The 16,707-nt window shown below is 44.6% G+C and overlaps 1 protein-coding gene across 1 annotated transcript in view; it reads left to right on the top strand.

The window, feature by feature from the left end:
• LOC129835207 (adhesion G protein-coupled receptor A3-like) overlaps positions 1–16,141 on the top strand; it is a 52,672-nt gene extending 36,531 nt beyond the window's left edge. Inside the window, exons 10-19 of the mRNA XM_055900702.1 lie at positions 233–382; positions 1,063–1,224; positions 1,429–1,632; positions 2,366–2,573; positions 2,931–3,139; positions 8,251–8,375; positions 10,266–10,389; positions 11,175–11,320; positions 12,245–12,340; positions 14,266–16,141. Of these exons, the coding sequence (XP_055756677.1) occupies positions 233–382; positions 1,063–1,224; positions 1,429–1,632; positions 2,366–2,573; positions 2,931–3,139; positions 8,251–8,375; positions 10,266–10,389; positions 11,175–11,320; positions 12,245–12,340; positions 14,266–15,763 (2,922 nt within the window). The 3' untranslated portion in view covers positions 15,764–16,141. The remainder of the gene's footprint in view (positions 1–232; positions 383–1,062; positions 1,225–1,428; positions 1,633–2,365; positions 2,574–2,930; positions 3,140–8,250; positions 8,376–10,265; positions 10,390–11,174; positions 11,321–12,244; positions 12,341–14,265) is intronic.
• The last annotated feature ends 566 nt before the right edge of the window (positions 16,142–16,707 follow it).

Here is a 16,707-nt window from a genome sequence, read left to right as displayed (position 1 = left end):
TTGCCCGCTTTGTCTGTCTGTGTTGTCTCTCTACGTCCATCGTTCTCTTCTCTTATAGCTTAGTCTTTTTCCTCATCTTCCTTTTGTTTTCATCTTTCAAGTCTTTACTCTTGGTCTGTCATTTTCATCTCTTTCTTCTGACAGTGTTTTTATTATTATTTATCCCCTCCGACACTCAAATTCCTTCTTGACGCTTTCACCCTAAATCTGTCTGTGCGTGTGTGTCTTCTAGATGCCTCTGAACATGACCAACGCAGTGATCACGGCCCGCCAGCTGCTCGTCTACACAATTGAGGCCGCCAACTTCTCCGATAAGATGGACGTCATCTTCGTGGCCGAGATGATCGAGAAGTTTGGCAAGTTTGCCGAGAAATACAAGGAGGTGAGTCCCGCTTCCATCTCAGTCCCACCTTGCATCTCATTGAGGCATGAATAAGATGCACGCACTTGCATATAAAGACACACAGAAGCACAAACAGAGGATAGGAACACCATGCACGATGAGGTGGACCTTCAGGCATAGGTGTAATGAGAAGAAATGGGGTCACTTTAAGTCGAGCTACTCTAGGTAATAGTTTGTCAGTGTGTGTTCACTGTGTTCAGGTGATTGCTGCCACATTGCAAGTGACAGTGTGAATATACAACTTACTGTAGGCCTTTCCATCTTACTGCTGATATTTGGGGCGTCTTCCCTTGACTTTATCACTACGTTCCTCGTAGTTGAGACAAAGCAACCCTGTCCTGTTTAAATCCAGAGGAATCGGAATGAGAGCGGATAAGATAGGATCTGGAATGAGGGATGTTTCCTGTGTGGGATTTGAGCTGTGGGGGATTGCAGAGCGAGGCCGGGTCAGGTTTCTTTGCCTGTTGGGTTTCCATTGGAGCTCATTAGAGAGGGCGTTGAATGTCACACCTGGTTGATAATAACATTGTGTTATTGTTTCGATTGATATGGCTGGCGTATGCATGTGCCTTTCTGTGGCCCTGCACATACGCAGGTAACTGTTAGCGTGTACTTATGTTGTTTCCTGGCGTGTGTTAACCCTGTTCTGTCTGTCTCAGTTGGGGGATGTGATGGTGGACATCTCCAGTAACCTGATGCTGGCTGATGAGCGGTTGCTGTGGATGGCTCAGCGCGAGGCCAGGGCCTGCTCCCGCATCGTGGAGTGTCTCCAGAGGATCGCTGTACACCGCCTAGCCAGCACAGCCCAGACCTACTCCACCGTAAGATCACAGTAAATCATGAGATCACAGTATATAATGTCCATAAATGCATTGATGCCATTGGGAGGCGCACATGAAGTTGGGACTACTGTCTGTAGAAGTGTTTGTTTTCCACTATTTGAATTTAAAAGCCCGTCTGATCTTATTGTTCTTCATTTCGCCTCGTGTATTATTCTTTCTCTAATTCCCATGATTTGTTCCCAGAATTCCCATAACATTGCTCTGGAGGCCCACGCCATCAAGGCGAGCAGCTTCAACGGCATGACCTGCACACTGTTTCAGAAGCTGATGCCTGAACGTGTTGGGATCAGAGACCTGGGCCCACGCATCGACCTAGACGGCAACCCTGACCGCCAGCTCAGCTTCAAGTGTAACATCACCAGCACCCTGTCCAGCCTTGCTCTTAAGGTCAGTACACAGGAATGTCCATACGGGAGTCAATCACAAAGTGCTTATAAAGTAACCAAGTCTAGACCGCAAAGAGCGAGCAGCAGCAGTCATGTTAATTGAAACAGGCCTCCTTAAGCCGTCTGAATACTTGGTTCGGCTTGCTCCTAGCAGAACTCGCCTAGGCGACGTGAACTCCGTTAAGACCTTCGCTTGTCCATCTTGAGACGCTGTAGCCATTATACACTTCCTCAAAACAGTCAGAATTAGTCTAAGATAATTTAAGAAATCTGTCATAAATGTTGATGTTTTTGCTTAGTCGTGCAATTTTACATCACACTAATCTGTTTGGTGCAGTATTTCTCCAGTGAAAAATATGTGCAGGAAAAAGAGTCAACTCTTGTTGAATGGCAAAACACAACTAATTGAAGAATCCCTTGGGGCGTAGACTTTGGCTGTGTTGTGTGCACGAACAGCCCCCCAAAAAAACATACCGAAGACCAAAACGTCACAAAATGTTGTCATAATATCCACAAAACAGTTTCGGATGGGAAACATGAGGACGTCTTTAATGAGGTGCATTGTCATGTGACGTTCACCCATAACACATTAAAACGATGAACTGTAGAATAAAGCGTTACCTAGAATTCCAGAGTTATACTGTACACTCCATCATTTTCATCTCAATGGGATTCACCTGTAGAAATAAAGTATAAATACAATTCTAGAACAAATCACCTCTCTCTCTCCCTAGAACACCATAGTGGAGGCGTCCCTGCAGCTCCCCCCCTCTCTGTTCTCACAGTACTCTGTCCCGGGCCAGGCCGGTGACAACGTCTACAAGTTCCACCTGCTGGCCTTCCGCAACGGCAAGCTCTTCCCCTCCACGGGCAACTCCACCCTGCTGGCCGACGGGGGAAAGAGGAGAAACGTGGCCACCCCTGTGCTCCTGGCCAAGATAGGTGAGTCTGGCATGGACCTCACTGTATCACAATAGTATTAGATGGTTTTGTTCAAGAGGATGTTGTGACTTGTTTTAATAGGGAATTTTATGGTATGGGCAACAAATGTTATTAGAATGAGTAGATGTTGATTAAAGCTTGCGAAGACTTGATTTAGGATCCATCTGTAATTTGACATTTTATAGTGTACGAAAAAGCTAAAAAACATTTAGTTGTATGTAGTGAAAGTGTGTGAGGCCATTTTATTCTCTATTAATTACGTGAGAGATGGCAATATGTTTTTAGTTACAGCAGGTTTTTGAAAATGTGACATGACATGTTTTGACCTTCAAGACTAACGCCTCTCTCTCTGGTCAGAGGGTTTCCCACTGCGCGGCCTGCGGATGCCGGTGAACGCCACGCTGCGGAGGTTTGCCCGCGGCACTGACGCCGTGCCCGCCTGCTGGAACTTCAGCCTGTTGGGTGGGCAGGGCGGTTGGCAAAGCGAGGGCTGCCGTCTCCTGGGCCACCACAACAACTTCACCACGCTCTCCTGTGACTCGCTCAGCAACTATGCCGTGCTCATGGTGAGTGGCCAGGGGGTTCCTGGCCTTTAAACTTAATGAACAAATGTGACAACATAAGGTTGTTTGTTCCCAACGAGGGCTATTTTCCTCAGGAAATCTAGTCAGCTTCTTGTGTTTTCTTGCCATGATACTTCTGAGTATTAGGATAGTGATATCGTGACATCCTTACTATTTTCGAGACATTAGCCTTTCCCCCATCTGTTTGGGTTCACACATTCTATATACACTTCCAGTTTAGTTTTGGCCCAACCACATGACAATCTCCTGAGTTGGCGAAATTGGCATTTCGTCAGGGTTCATTTGTTATTCTATGATACATTGTCTTAAGTGATGCCATTTTAACATGCTATGTGTATATTTTAATAATTGCGCGGGAGGGGATGGCTGCCGTTTTACGGGCTCCTAACCAACTGTGCTATTCTGTTAGTGTTTTTTCGCATTGTTTGTAACTCATTTTGTACATAATGTTGTTGCTACCGAAAAGAGCTTCAACTCGAACTGGAGGAAGATTTTTTCTTTAATGAGTCCGAGTCCGATACTGCATTCCCGAGACCAGGCTCAAATCCCCGTCATTCGAAAATACAAAGATACCGGAGGCGGAGGTTGGGGGGCCTTGTGAGATTTCTTCGGCAAGTGGGTAAACCGCCACTACAATCAGTTCTATTAGCCAATGTGCAATCACTGGAAAATAAACTGGATGATCTACGATCAAGACTATCCTACCAACAGGACATTAAAAACTGTATCTTGTTTCACCGAGTCATGGCTGAACGACAACATGGATAATATAGAGCTGGCTGGGTTTTCCGTGCATCGGCAGGACAGAGCACCTACGTCTGGAAAGATGAGGGGCGGAGTTTGTCTATTTGTCTGGTGCGTGATGTCTAATATTAAAGAAGTCTCAAAGTATTGCTCCCCTGAGGTAGTGTGGTCCATAGTTTATCATAAAGTACTCTATCTACCGAGAGAGTTCTCATCTATATTATTTGTGGCTGTCTATTTACCACCACAAACCGATGTTGGCACTAGGACCGCACTCAACGAGCTGTATAAAGCTATAAGCAAACAAGAAAATTATCTTCCAGAAGTGGCGCTTCTAGTGGCCGGGGACTTTAATGCAGGCAAACTGAAATCAGTTTGACCTAATTTCTATAAGCATGTAAAATGTGCAACCGGAGGGGGAAAAATCTAGACCCACCTTTACTCCATACACAGAGACGCATACAAAGCTCTCCCTCCATTTGGCAAATCTGATTCAATGCTAATTCTATCCTCCTGATTCCTGCAGACAAGAAAAAAAATCTAGACCCACCTTTACTCCATACACAGAGACGCATACAAAGCTCTCCCTCGCCCTCCATTTGGCAAATCTGATTCAATCATAATTCTAACCTCCTGATTCCTGCTGACAAGAAAAAACTAAAGCAGGAAGTACCAGTGTCTCGCTCAATACAGAAGTGGTCAGATGACGCGGATGCTACGATACAGGACTGTTTTTCTAGCACAGACAGGAATATGTTCCGGGATTCTTCCAATGACATTGAGGAGTATTTCACCTCAGTCATCGGCTTCATCAATAAGTGAATCGACGACGTCATCCCCACAGTGACCGTACGTACAGTTGAAGTCAGAAGTTTACATACACTTAGGTTGGAGTCATTAACTTGTTTTTCAACCACTTCACAAAATTCTTGTTTACAAACTATAGTTTTGGCAAGTCGGTTAGGACATCTACTTTTTGCATGACACAAGTAATTTTCCCAACAACTGTTTACAGACAGATTATTTCACTTATAATTCACTGTATCACAGTTCCAGTGGGTCAGAAGTTTACAGACACTAAGCTGACTGTGCCTTTTAAACAAGCTCCTGACAGAGCTGGTGTAACTGAGTCAGGTTTCTAGGCCTTGCTCGCACACACTTTTTCAGTTCTGCCCACAAATTTTCTATAGGATTGAGGTCAGTGCTTTGTGATGGCCACTCCAATACCTTGACTTTGTTGTCCTTAAGCCATTTTGCCACAACTTTGGAAGTAGGCTTGGGGTCGTTGTCCATTTGGAAGACCCATTTGCGACCAAGCTTTAACTTCCTGACTGATGTCTTGAGATGTTGCTTCAATATATCCACATAATTTTCCTGCCTCATGATGTCATCTATTTTGTGAAGTGCACCAGTCCCTCCTGCAGCAAAGGCCTTTCAGGTTATGTCGATATAGGACTCGTTTTACTGTGGATATAGATACGTTTGTACCTGTTTCCTCCAGCAACTTCACAAGGTCCTTTTTGTTGTTCTGCGACTAATTTGCACTTCACACAAAAGTATGTTCATCTCTAGGAGACAGAACGCGTCTCCTTCCAGAGCAGATTGACGGCTGCGTGGTCCCATGGTGTTTGCATACTATTGTTTGTACAGATGAACGTGGTACCTTCAGGCGTTTGGAAATTGCTCACAAGGATGAACCAGACTTGTGGAGGTCTACTATTTTTTTCTGAGGACTTGGCTGATTTCTTTAGATTTTCACATGATGTCAAGCAGAGGCACTGAGTTTGAAGGTAGGCCTTGAAATACATCCACAGGTACACGTCCAATTGACTCAAATTATGTCAATTAGCCGATCAGAAGCTTCTAAAGCCATGACATCAATTTCTGGAATTTCCCAAGCTGTTTAAAGGCACAGACAACTTAGTGTATGTAAACTTCTGACCCACTAGAATTGTGATTCAGTGAAATAATCTGTCTGTAAACAATGGTTGGAAAAATTACTTGTTATGCACAAAGTAGATGTCCTAACTGACTTGCTAAAACTATAGTTTGTAAATAATACATTTGTGGATTGGTTGAAAAATTAATTATAATGACTCCAACATAAGTGTATGTAAACTTCCGATTTCAACAGTATATATCACAACCAGAAGCAATAGATTACATGCAACATTTGCACCGAGCCAAAGGCTAGAACTGCCGCTTTCTAGGAGCAGGACACTAATCCGGATGCTTATAAGAAATCGTGCTATGCCCTCCGACGAAACAAACAGGCAAAGCGTCAATACAGGACTAAGATTAAATCCTACTACACCGGCTCTGACGCGCGTCGGATGTGGCAGGGCCTGCAAACTGTTACGGACTACAAAGGGAAACCCAACCGTGAGCTGCCCAGTGACGCGAGCCTACTAGAAGAGCTAAAGGCCTTTTTATGCTGTCTTCAAGGCAAGCAACACTGAAGCATGCATGAGAGCACCAGCTGGTCCGTGCGACTGTGTTATCACGCTCTCCGTAGCCGTTTTGAGCAAGACCTTTAAACAGGTCAACATTAACAAGGCAGAGTCTGTAATATCTACATGTTTCAAGCAGACCACCATAGTCTCTGTGCCCAAGAAAATGAAGGTAACCTGCCTAAATGACTACTGACCCGTAGCACTCACATCGGTAGCCATGAAGTCTTTTGAAAGGCTGGTCCTGGCTCACATCAACACCATCATCCCAGAAACCCTAGACCCACTCCAATTCACATACCGCCTCAACAGATCCACAAATGACGCAGTCTCAATCACACTCTACACTGCCCTTTCCCACCTGGAAAAAATGAACACCTGTGTGAGAATGCTGTTCATTGACTACAGCTCAGCGTTCAACACCATAGTGTCCACAAAGCTCATCACTAAGCTAAGGGCCCTGGGACTAAACACATCCTTCTGCATCTGGATCCTGGACTTCCTGACGGGCTGTCCCAAGGTGGTAAGGGTAGGCAACAACACATCTGCCACACTGATCCTCAACACTGGGGCCCCTCAGGGGTGCGTGCTTTGTCCCCTCCTGTACTTCCTGTTCACTGTGTGGCCAGGCACAACTCCAACACCATCATTGCATTTTCTAATGACAGAACTGTGGCAGGCCTGATCACCAACAACAATGAGACAGCCTATAGGGAGGAGGTCAGAGACTTGGCAGTGTGGTGCCAGGACAACAACCTCTCCCTTAATGTGAGCAAGATAAAGGAGCTGATCGTGGACTACAGGAAAAGGAGGACCAAACAGGTTCCCATTAACATCAACAGGGCTGTAGTGGAGCAGGTTGAGAGTTTCAAGTTCCTTGGTGTCCACATCACCAAACTATCATGGTCCAAACACACCAAGACAGTCGTGAAGAGGGCACAACAACACCTTTTCCCCCTCAGGAGGCTGAAAAGATTTGGCATGGGTCCCCAGATCCTCAAAGTTCTACAGCTGCACCATCGAGAGCATCCTGACCGGTTGCATCACCGCCTGGTATGGCAACTGCTCGTCATCTGACCGTAAGACAGGTAGCCTAGTGGTTAGAGCGTTGGACTAGTAACTGAAAGGTTGGAAGATCAAATCCCCGAGCTGACAAGGTTAAAATCTGTCGTTCTGAACAAGGCAGTTAATCCACTGTTCCTAGGCCGTCATTGAAAATAAGAATTTGTTCTTAACGGACTTGCCTAGTTAAATAGAGGTTAAAAAAAAGGCGCTTCAGAGGATAGCGCGTACGGCCCAGTCCATCACTGGGGGCCAAGCTTCCTTCCATCCAGGACCTATATACTAGGCGGTGTCAGAGGAAGGCCCCAAAAATGGTCAGACTCCAGTCACCGAAGTCATAGACTGTTCTTTCTGCTACCGCACGGCAAGCAGTACCGGAGCGCCAAGTCTAGGTCCAAAAGGCTCCTACCCCCAAGCCATAAGATGCTGAACAATTAATCAAATTCCCCCCAAGACTATTTACATTGACCCCCCCCCTTTGTTTTTGCACTGTTGCTACTCACTGTTTATTGTCTATGCACTTCGGTGACTGGAGTTTTTGGGAGTCTGACCATTTTTCTGGAGTCTGACCATTTTCTACCTACATATAGAAATTACCTCGACTAACCTGTACCCCCGCACATTGACACATTGGTACCGGTACCCCCTGTATATAGCCTCATTGCTATTTTATTGTGTTACTTTTAATTTTTTACTTTCGTTTATTTTGTAAATCTTTTCTTAACTCTTATTTCTTGAACTGCATTGGGCTTCTAAGTAAGTTTTTCACGGTAAGGTCTACTTACACCTTTTGTATTCGGCGCATATGACAAATAAAGAATTGTTTTGATCCCACAGGATCTTGCTGGGGTGGAGTATTTCTCTCCCAGCATCGAGCCTCTCCACCCAGTCATCTACGCCACGGCTATCGTCCTCCTGCTCTGTCTACTGATCATCATCATCAGCTACATATACCACCACAGGTAACAGCTCTACCTGCATACTCGTCCTGTTAGAAACTAATACAGTGAATACCAGATATATAAGATACTGTCGTGTCTTTGCTATGCCGGATTAAGTGATATGACATGATATTTTATAAAATAATAATAATTAATATTACCTGATCAAACTGATCATGTAAATGTAATTAACTAGAAAGTCGGGGTACCACGGAAGAATGTTTATAGAGCTGTTGTCTTCCGAATAGACTCTTAAAGACCTGGTAATCTTTTATATCAATAGCAGTCAATTATTAATCGTCACCTTATTCAGTCTCATCTGAACTTTGTAAAATTCTTGGTTTATCGTCAAGAAACTGGCTAACAAGTTGAATCAGCAATACAAAATTTGGTTTATTTATATACTAAATACCTAAATAATCACACAAAATTACATATACACAGGATGGATCATACATTGATTACTAATTATGTCATACAAGAAAATGTCCCTAGCGGACGGAACCGATATGACAGCTGGTTACACAAAGAAAGGGGGTTTGAATGAAAGCGCGGGAAGACTGAGGAACAAAATGATTGGGTCTCTATCGGACCTTATGAAGCTATGCTATCGTAAATATAGAATCTTATGCATTCTAAATAACCGCCCATTTGGAAAAGGAAAATGCAAGAAATATTTACTCTGAGCTGCGCTTCGATAGATTGGTCGCAGATGGAAGACTGGGTTGCCCAGCAGAGATCTCCCTTGTCCTTTGAAGAATATGTCTTGCGGTAAAAAGGGGTACGTTGTAGTACCGTCGTTGTGTGGTAGAACGGGTACGTTGTAGTACCCTGTCTTTCTGAAGAGATTGTTCGTCCTTTCCTAGCTAGCCCACCTTTACAGCTGCTGCTGCTAACTTGACATCTAGGCTGTATCACTTCTTTATTGAATAAGAGTTCAAAGTTCATACCAAGTTTCCGTTCAACCATTCGCAACGAGAGCTCACGCTGAGGTTGGCTTAGTTCTGTAGTTGATATTAGCCCTTTTAAACGTATGGACAGCAGTCCTCACGTCATTGGGAACACAAGGTTGACTTTTGTCAATGGGCTTTTGTAGTGGGGGAAAGAAGGGCGTGTTGCATAGTTCACAACCAATGTCTGTTCACTTGGGCTGAGTGAGCATAGTTCACTTATGAAAATAATTATTTCATTTAGAAGTTAAAATTACATTTGATCTTTTCACAAATAGTTTCATATTTAAGCATTTAAATTGCACAACACCTCCATGTAAATCTGATAACTAGGATGTGACAGTTTGTCATCCTATCATCAGTAATAATGTCTCAGACGACAACTGATCTGACATCCTATTCTTTATATACCAACGGATATTTTCAACTGGTTGGATTACTGAAATATGGTTCCGTTCCCCAACCTTTTGATGTTACCAGACTCTCTCTATGTTAACAAAGGGCTTTCTAAGAGTCTAATCTGTAGAGTAGAGAGAGAAAAGGGGGAAAGGTATTCATGGGGGTCATAGACCTCACCAACAGGGCAACATCATGACAATACCAAGTACCCATCTTAGTAGTAGTAGTAGTACGGTATCTAATACAGTGTATATAAACCAAATGGTGGACTGTGACTCGCTTTCGGGTCGCAGCATAAGATTTGTGGCCGGAAGGTTTCTTATTGGTTGGGTCACAATGCAAAGAAGTTTGGGAACCAATACTGTCCAGGCTCCAGTAAGATGTTCACCACTCCACAAGCGCCTCTATACCATTCCACACTCATTCAAAATTACAACAAAGACTTTTAATTAGTCAAATGTACGAATAGCTTTTTCTTTTTTTGACATTTGGCATATTTTATTCCCTGAGCTCAGCATTTATTTGCTGAATCTTACTATGTCTGTTCTGTGTGCGTGTCCAGGTCTGTCCGGATCAGCCGTAAGTATTGGCACATGCTGGTCAACCTCTGCCTCCACATCTTCCTCACCTGTGGCGTCTTTGTGGGTGGAATCAACCAGACACGCTACGCCAGCGTGTGCCAAGCCGTGAGTATTCCCCCCTACTACCCACCATACCCCCCCTGGTGTGCAAGCCTATCTGCCCACCATGCAGACTGCCAGCCTGCCTTCCCGTGCCCAAAGCATCTCACAATTATATGGGGATCTCAAGATGTTGTGGAGAAAGATGTGCCTTTGGCAACATTCTATGATTCTGCACTTGTGGCTGAGTCCCGACTCTCCACCCTTCTCCCAAAGTGTGCACTTGCCGTCATAGATCGAAATGCATTGGATTGGCTCGAGGGAGTTTACACCATTTGTTAAATCCACGATGAGATGTGTGCAAGTGCACACTTTGGGAGAAGGATGGAGAATCGGGACTCAGTCTGTCTCTCAAGTATTTATACTTCAGCTGAAGGCAGTCCCTGCTGATCTTCACTGGGTTCTTTTATTAATGAATTGTCCCTCATACAAAGGGCCCGGCTGGTAAAGAACATCTGGGAAAATACTGGTTTTCCACCAGGAATAAAGGGTATCCGACAGCTAGGCTCTACTTTGTCAAGGAATTGAAACAACTGACAATTAGTACAATAACATTTCATGAAGTACATTTTCAGAAAATGCCTAGTATTTTGCTTACATATAGCGCCTATGTAGAATGTATGAATGCTCTATAAAGCCTTCATATAGTCCAGGCAAAATATATGGAAAAAATCTTTCACTTTTTCATAAAAGCATGAAACTTGGTACACTTGTACAGTTTGGGGCACTGAACCTTTTCACAGCTAAGGTTTTTGTTTGAAGTTGGACTGAGATTGTTGTCTTGTTTTTAGGTGGGCATCATTCTGCACTACTCTACCCTGGCCACGGCTCTGTGGGTGGGCGTGACGGCACGCAACATCTACAAGCAGGTGACTCGCAAGGCCAAGCGCTATGAAGAGCTGGACGAGCCCCCGCCCCCTCCACGGCCCATGCTGAGGTAAAATACCACACTTCCCACAATGCACTGTTATGAAACTGCTTTGTCATTATACCCTATGAAAGCCCTGCCTACTTCCTGATTCTAGTCCTGTACAGTTTTTGAATGGGCTTCAAGCTTATATCAAATTCATGAAAACGCAGTCATATAAGATATATATATATAAATTATATTCATATTTATGCATGATGCATTTCATCAAAATATTTTATGCTTAATACGTAAGACACATCGGCGAAAGTTGTATAATTTGAACTACAACTCTTGTAGTCTAGTTAGCATGCTGGAGCGTGCTAACTTGAGTTGAGGACTCACAGGACGGTAAAAACCCTTTAGTTACAGTCCATTTGATGTGTTTTATATTAGATTACGCTGTGTCTTTTTTACTGAACAATGCCAGCCAGTACTTAAAAGAAATACAAAATTATAATTTTTCGGCTTCATGCTTCGTCTTGGCCGTCAAATACATTGAAAACCGGCATATGGTAAGTAAATTCACTCGGAAACACTTATACATGTTTACATGACCACGTTTTCATGAATTTGACGGTGAAAATTTCAAGCCAATTCTTGGCCTACAAAATGAGGAACCAGGAAGTACCACTTTCATGGCATCTAGCGAGTCCGACAAGTGTGTGCACTGTAGTTGGAATGCCGTACATTCACATTTGAATGTTTTTCTTTAATGTTTTTCTCTCCCTTTACAAGGGGCTGCTAATACTATTGAAATATATTCTAGAAAGGTTTCTCTTATCTCTGTGACTTGTGGAGGGAGAAAGGTTGGTTTGTGTTGTTGATTTAAATTCCATCACAGGGTGTTACTATAGAGGCCTAAGCATACATACCATCTCTACCACCAATTTGATCTCTTTCACAAGAAAGCAGGTCCTCATAAGTTATTCTTCCAATACCTTTTCCTACCAGGTTCTACCTAATAGGCGGAGGGATACCGATCATAGTCTGTGGCATAACCGCAGCCGCCAACATCAAGAACTACGGTAGTCGGGCCAACGCGGCATAGTAAGTAGTGCCAGTCTGTCACATTGTATGGAAACCAATTAGTCCTTCTACTATACTGTGTGTTTATGGAAATTCTGTTAAATGTTATCTCGCCAGAAGGCTTTGTGTGTGTATAGACAAAACTATACCCAAGAGAAATTGCTTTTTGTTTTTGACTGACCAGAATGCGTGTGTGGATTTATTGAAATGACAAATATTTAGCGGGGATAGGAAAAGTTCTGAGTCCCTGTGAAGTTCTGAGAACCCGATTAGGGAGCGCTATTTATAGTGTTTCGGCACCTCACGTCTGCTGCCAGTTTCACTCCTTTTTCTTTCGATCTCGTGTTCTGTCTTTCTCTTTCACTCTTCTCGCTCTCTTTTCTCTCGAATCTTCTGCCATTTTCCTAATCTATCGTTCTCTTCTCTTTCGTCCTCTTTTTCTCTCATTCTCATGTTCTCTCTCTTGTTCTTGCTCACTCCCTCGCTCCCCCCTTTCTCTTTTATGGTGGCAGCTGTTTGGGTTGCATAAGCACACTGAGTAATTTGGAAATCTGGACCTGGAAGTCTTTGGAGTTTAATTAATTCACAGCTACCGAGACAAATGGAAACCGCCCTGTGGAATTTTCTGGAACAGATTCTCTGAGAATAGAAAGAGCAGGATGTTTAATACAAAGAGACTCAATGCGTGCACGTGTGTCTTTACCTGATTTAATGAGATAAGGGGTTGAGTCAAACTTGAAATGATGAAGTTATTATATAGATTTTTTAAAGGTTGGACCACTTGAATGGTTGGCACTTGACTCATCCAGTGACTCATTATGATTTGTCATGGGTCGTCATGGTGCCTTTTGAAAAGTGTAACTTTTTGATTTCATCTCATTTAAACATTCTGTCATAAAGAGAGAAAAATACTAAAGTAAGTGCCTATTAAATGCTAAATAAAGTAACAGATATGACTAATCGGGTTGATTATTTCACCTTAAATCGGCCATAAATCCCCTTGTGACATGGGAAGCTTGTTGTGTGTAAATAGGAGTGGCAAAATGAAATTGTGAAAACATTTCTTGCCTATCTACAGGGTTGACGTGTTATGCTTAGTTTTCTGCCACAAAACATCAGAAAATGCCCCAAAAGAGAACCAGCTCACCTGCTTTAACATTATTATTTGACTATTAAATGTTTAATGTTTCTTTTGCAATAATAACAAAAAGGAATAGTTTCACCATTAACACAAGATTTCAGTTCACGTAACAGGGTTGACCTTTAAAATGAGGGACAGATGTAAATGAAATAAATGATTATCTCAGAAAGGACTTTGTAAAGCAACAAAATAACTAGGGCTTTACAATGATGGTGAAATGTTGGGGTTTATCTTCCAAGAAGTGACAGTTGGTTGATGGAGGGACATGTAAAAATTCAGAATTTTGGCACTTTAGCAAGTCTTTTTATTTATATATATATCCACCCTTGTGGTCCCGTGTGGCTCAGTTGGTAGAGCATGGCGCTTGCAACGCCAGGGTTGTGGGTTCAATTCCCACGGGGGGACCAGGGTTCAATACCCACGGGGGGACCAGGATGAATATGTATGAACTTTCCAATTTGTAAGTCGCTCTGGATAAGAGCGTCTGCTAAATGACTTAAATGCAAATGCAAATATATAAAAATCTGATTTATTGAATTAACAATTAAGGTATATTTTAAAGGACAATTCATTTAATATAACAGGCTTTTAACATTCAGTATTGGTGCATAATTTCTACTTAAAATATCAAAGGCACTCTTTGTGGCACGACCCTAAAACATGTCATATTGCCAACATGTGTTTTTGCTGACATATCAACACCACTGCATACTGCATTTATGTGAATGATAACGTGCGTGTGTACCACATTTACAAAAATATTTACTGTTTGTACTGATGCCTTCCCCCTCTGTGTGTCTCTCAGTTGCTGGATGGCGTGGGAGCCCAGCCTGGGGGCCTTCTACGGCCCTGTCAGCTTCATCGTCTTCGTGGACTGCATGTATTTCCTTAGCATTCTCCTCCAGCTGCAACGCCATCCTGAGCGCCGCTACGAACTCAAAGAGCCCGCAGAGGAGCAGCGTCGACTGGCGGTAGCAGGCAGCGAGGCCGGAGATGTCCCAGCCACCACCCTCCACCTCCACCCCCACGACGCCTCGTCCTCCACAGTTTCGGCTCCTCACGCCGTGTCCCTGTTGGCCTTGGAGAACGAGCATACGTTTGCGGTGCAGCTCCTGGGCGCGGCCGCGGCTCTTGGGCTCTACGCTGCGCTATGGGTGTTTGGCGCCATGGCCGTGTCCCAGGAGAGGCCGGCCGACTTGGTGTTCTCCTGCCTGTTTGGCGTGACGGCGCTGGCCCTAGGTGGCTTTCTAATGGCGCACCACTGCGTCAACCGCCAGGACATGAGGCGTCACTGGGCTCAGGCCTGTTGCTCTGGGAGACGGGCCTACTCTACGCAAGAGGACGCCCTGCTGCCGCTGCCGGGGACATCCACGGCCTCCGCGGCTGGGTCGGTTGGTAGGGGCAACGGCGATGCAGTCAAGTGTGCTCACAGCAGTGCTGAGTCATCCTGCACCAATAAGAGTGTCCCCAGCATGCGAAACTCCGCCCAGGGAAGTAAACTGACCAATCTGCATGCAGAGGCGGCACAGAACAAGTCCCTGCCCCTACTACCCCTGCCCGCGCCAGCCAATGGTGCAGCCTTGCTTGACAACAGCCTCACTGAGCACTCTGTGGACAACGAGATCAAGATGCACGTGGCGCCTGTGGAGGTGCAGTTCCGGCCCGTCAACAACAACAACAATCCCACCGTCGCCACCAACGGACACGCGGGCCGGCACCACAAGAACAGGGCGCGGGCCCACCGGGCCAGCCGACTCACGGTGCTGCGCGAGTACGCCTATGACGTGCCCACCAGCGTGGACAGCAGCGTGCAGAGCGCCCCCCACAGGCGGCATCGCCACGAACACCACGACAGTCAGCAGGCACGGAGCAGCCGACGGGCAGCCTACATGGCTTACAGAGAGCGCCTCCAGAGCCAGATGCAACAGGACAGCAGCGACGCCAGCACGTCCCTGCCCCGACGCTCACGCTATGCCGACAAGGAAGGGGGCAGCACTAGCACCCTGGGCAACGGGGCTGTCAGAGGAGTTGGAAGTGGAAGTGTAGGAACAATAGTAGGATCAGGTGGCGAAAGTGAGGGGGTTGGGACTGCTGCTTCCATTACGAGTAAAAGCAGTAGTCGCGTAAAGCAGCCCAATAACACAGAACTGGTGGAGGGCCAGCCCAAATCGTACGGGCTCAACCTGGCTACACAAAACGGCACGGTCAAAGACAACGGGCAGAACATGCCTTTAATCAACACAGAGAGCTCGAGCTCGGCCAACATAAAGACTGGCCTATGGAAACACGAAACTACCGTGTAGGGAATGTTTTCTGCACCAAAGACTGCATATCATGTGCTCTACCCTTCAACTGTGAAATTTTATTTTCTACTATTGTTGCTTTTTAGATTTGTGTACAACAATTTTTATTTTTAAAATGTATCGGGAAAAATAGTCCCACTATTTTGAGTTTGTGAAAGTGTGTGTTTTGGATGCCACTCGTCTGTTTCTGTAGTAGACATTTTATAAATGGTCTATTTTTATATCATTTCATCCCGATTGGTTACACTGTTCTTGAGTTTTGTATGTGAAACTGCATGGTCTGTACCGTTACTGTACCATGCATATCCATTGGGCTGGTTCTTTTGTATTTTCTAGTTTGTTTCAACGCAATAAACCAACAGTTTCTATTTCCATTCACCTAATTGAAAGTCTCTCATTCCCCTGTTCTCGGTTAACCTTGACTCCGGCATATTTCAAGAGTGCGAAGGTGAGTCAAAGCATCTTGGTTCTCAAAAGTTGAGAACTTGACAAGCTCAAGGAACCACTGGCTTGCTCAAGGGGTCCACTGGCTTGCAGCGCCTGCAGTGATTTTACAAGAGTCACTGTCGGCAATGAGAGGAGAGGATAATTAGTGCAGTGCATCTTCACCTCTATACCGCTCCCCTCTCTGTAGCAGACCATCAGTGCTTTTTACTGCTGGATATATCTGTTAGGAAAGAGTGGGGAGGGGTGACGACTGAGCTGTACTTTACTGCACAATGTATTGGAGAGGGATGGATTGCCATCATTTAGTCTGCTAGATGCATCCCATTGTCAGTTATCATGTACTGGTCTTAATCCATTTATTAGTCATCCCCGTATAGGGCCTGGGGGCAATCCATGCTGGAGGATCTGCCCTAAATGTTCACAATACGTTTGACAGTCATTTGTTTGACATACTGCACCTATTACGAATCAACCTGTCATTTTATTCAACTTTTGTG

This window comes from Salvelinus fontinalis, chromosome 36 (assembly GCF_029448725.1).
Source record: "Salvelinus fontinalis isolate EN_2023a chromosome 36, ASM2944872v1, whole genome shotgun sequence".
Taxonomy (NCBI): Eukaryota; Metazoa; Chordata; class Actinopteri; order Salmoniformes; family Salmonidae; genus Salvelinus; species Salvelinus fontinalis.
This window is presented reverse-complemented; position numbering and strand designations above follow the sequence as displayed.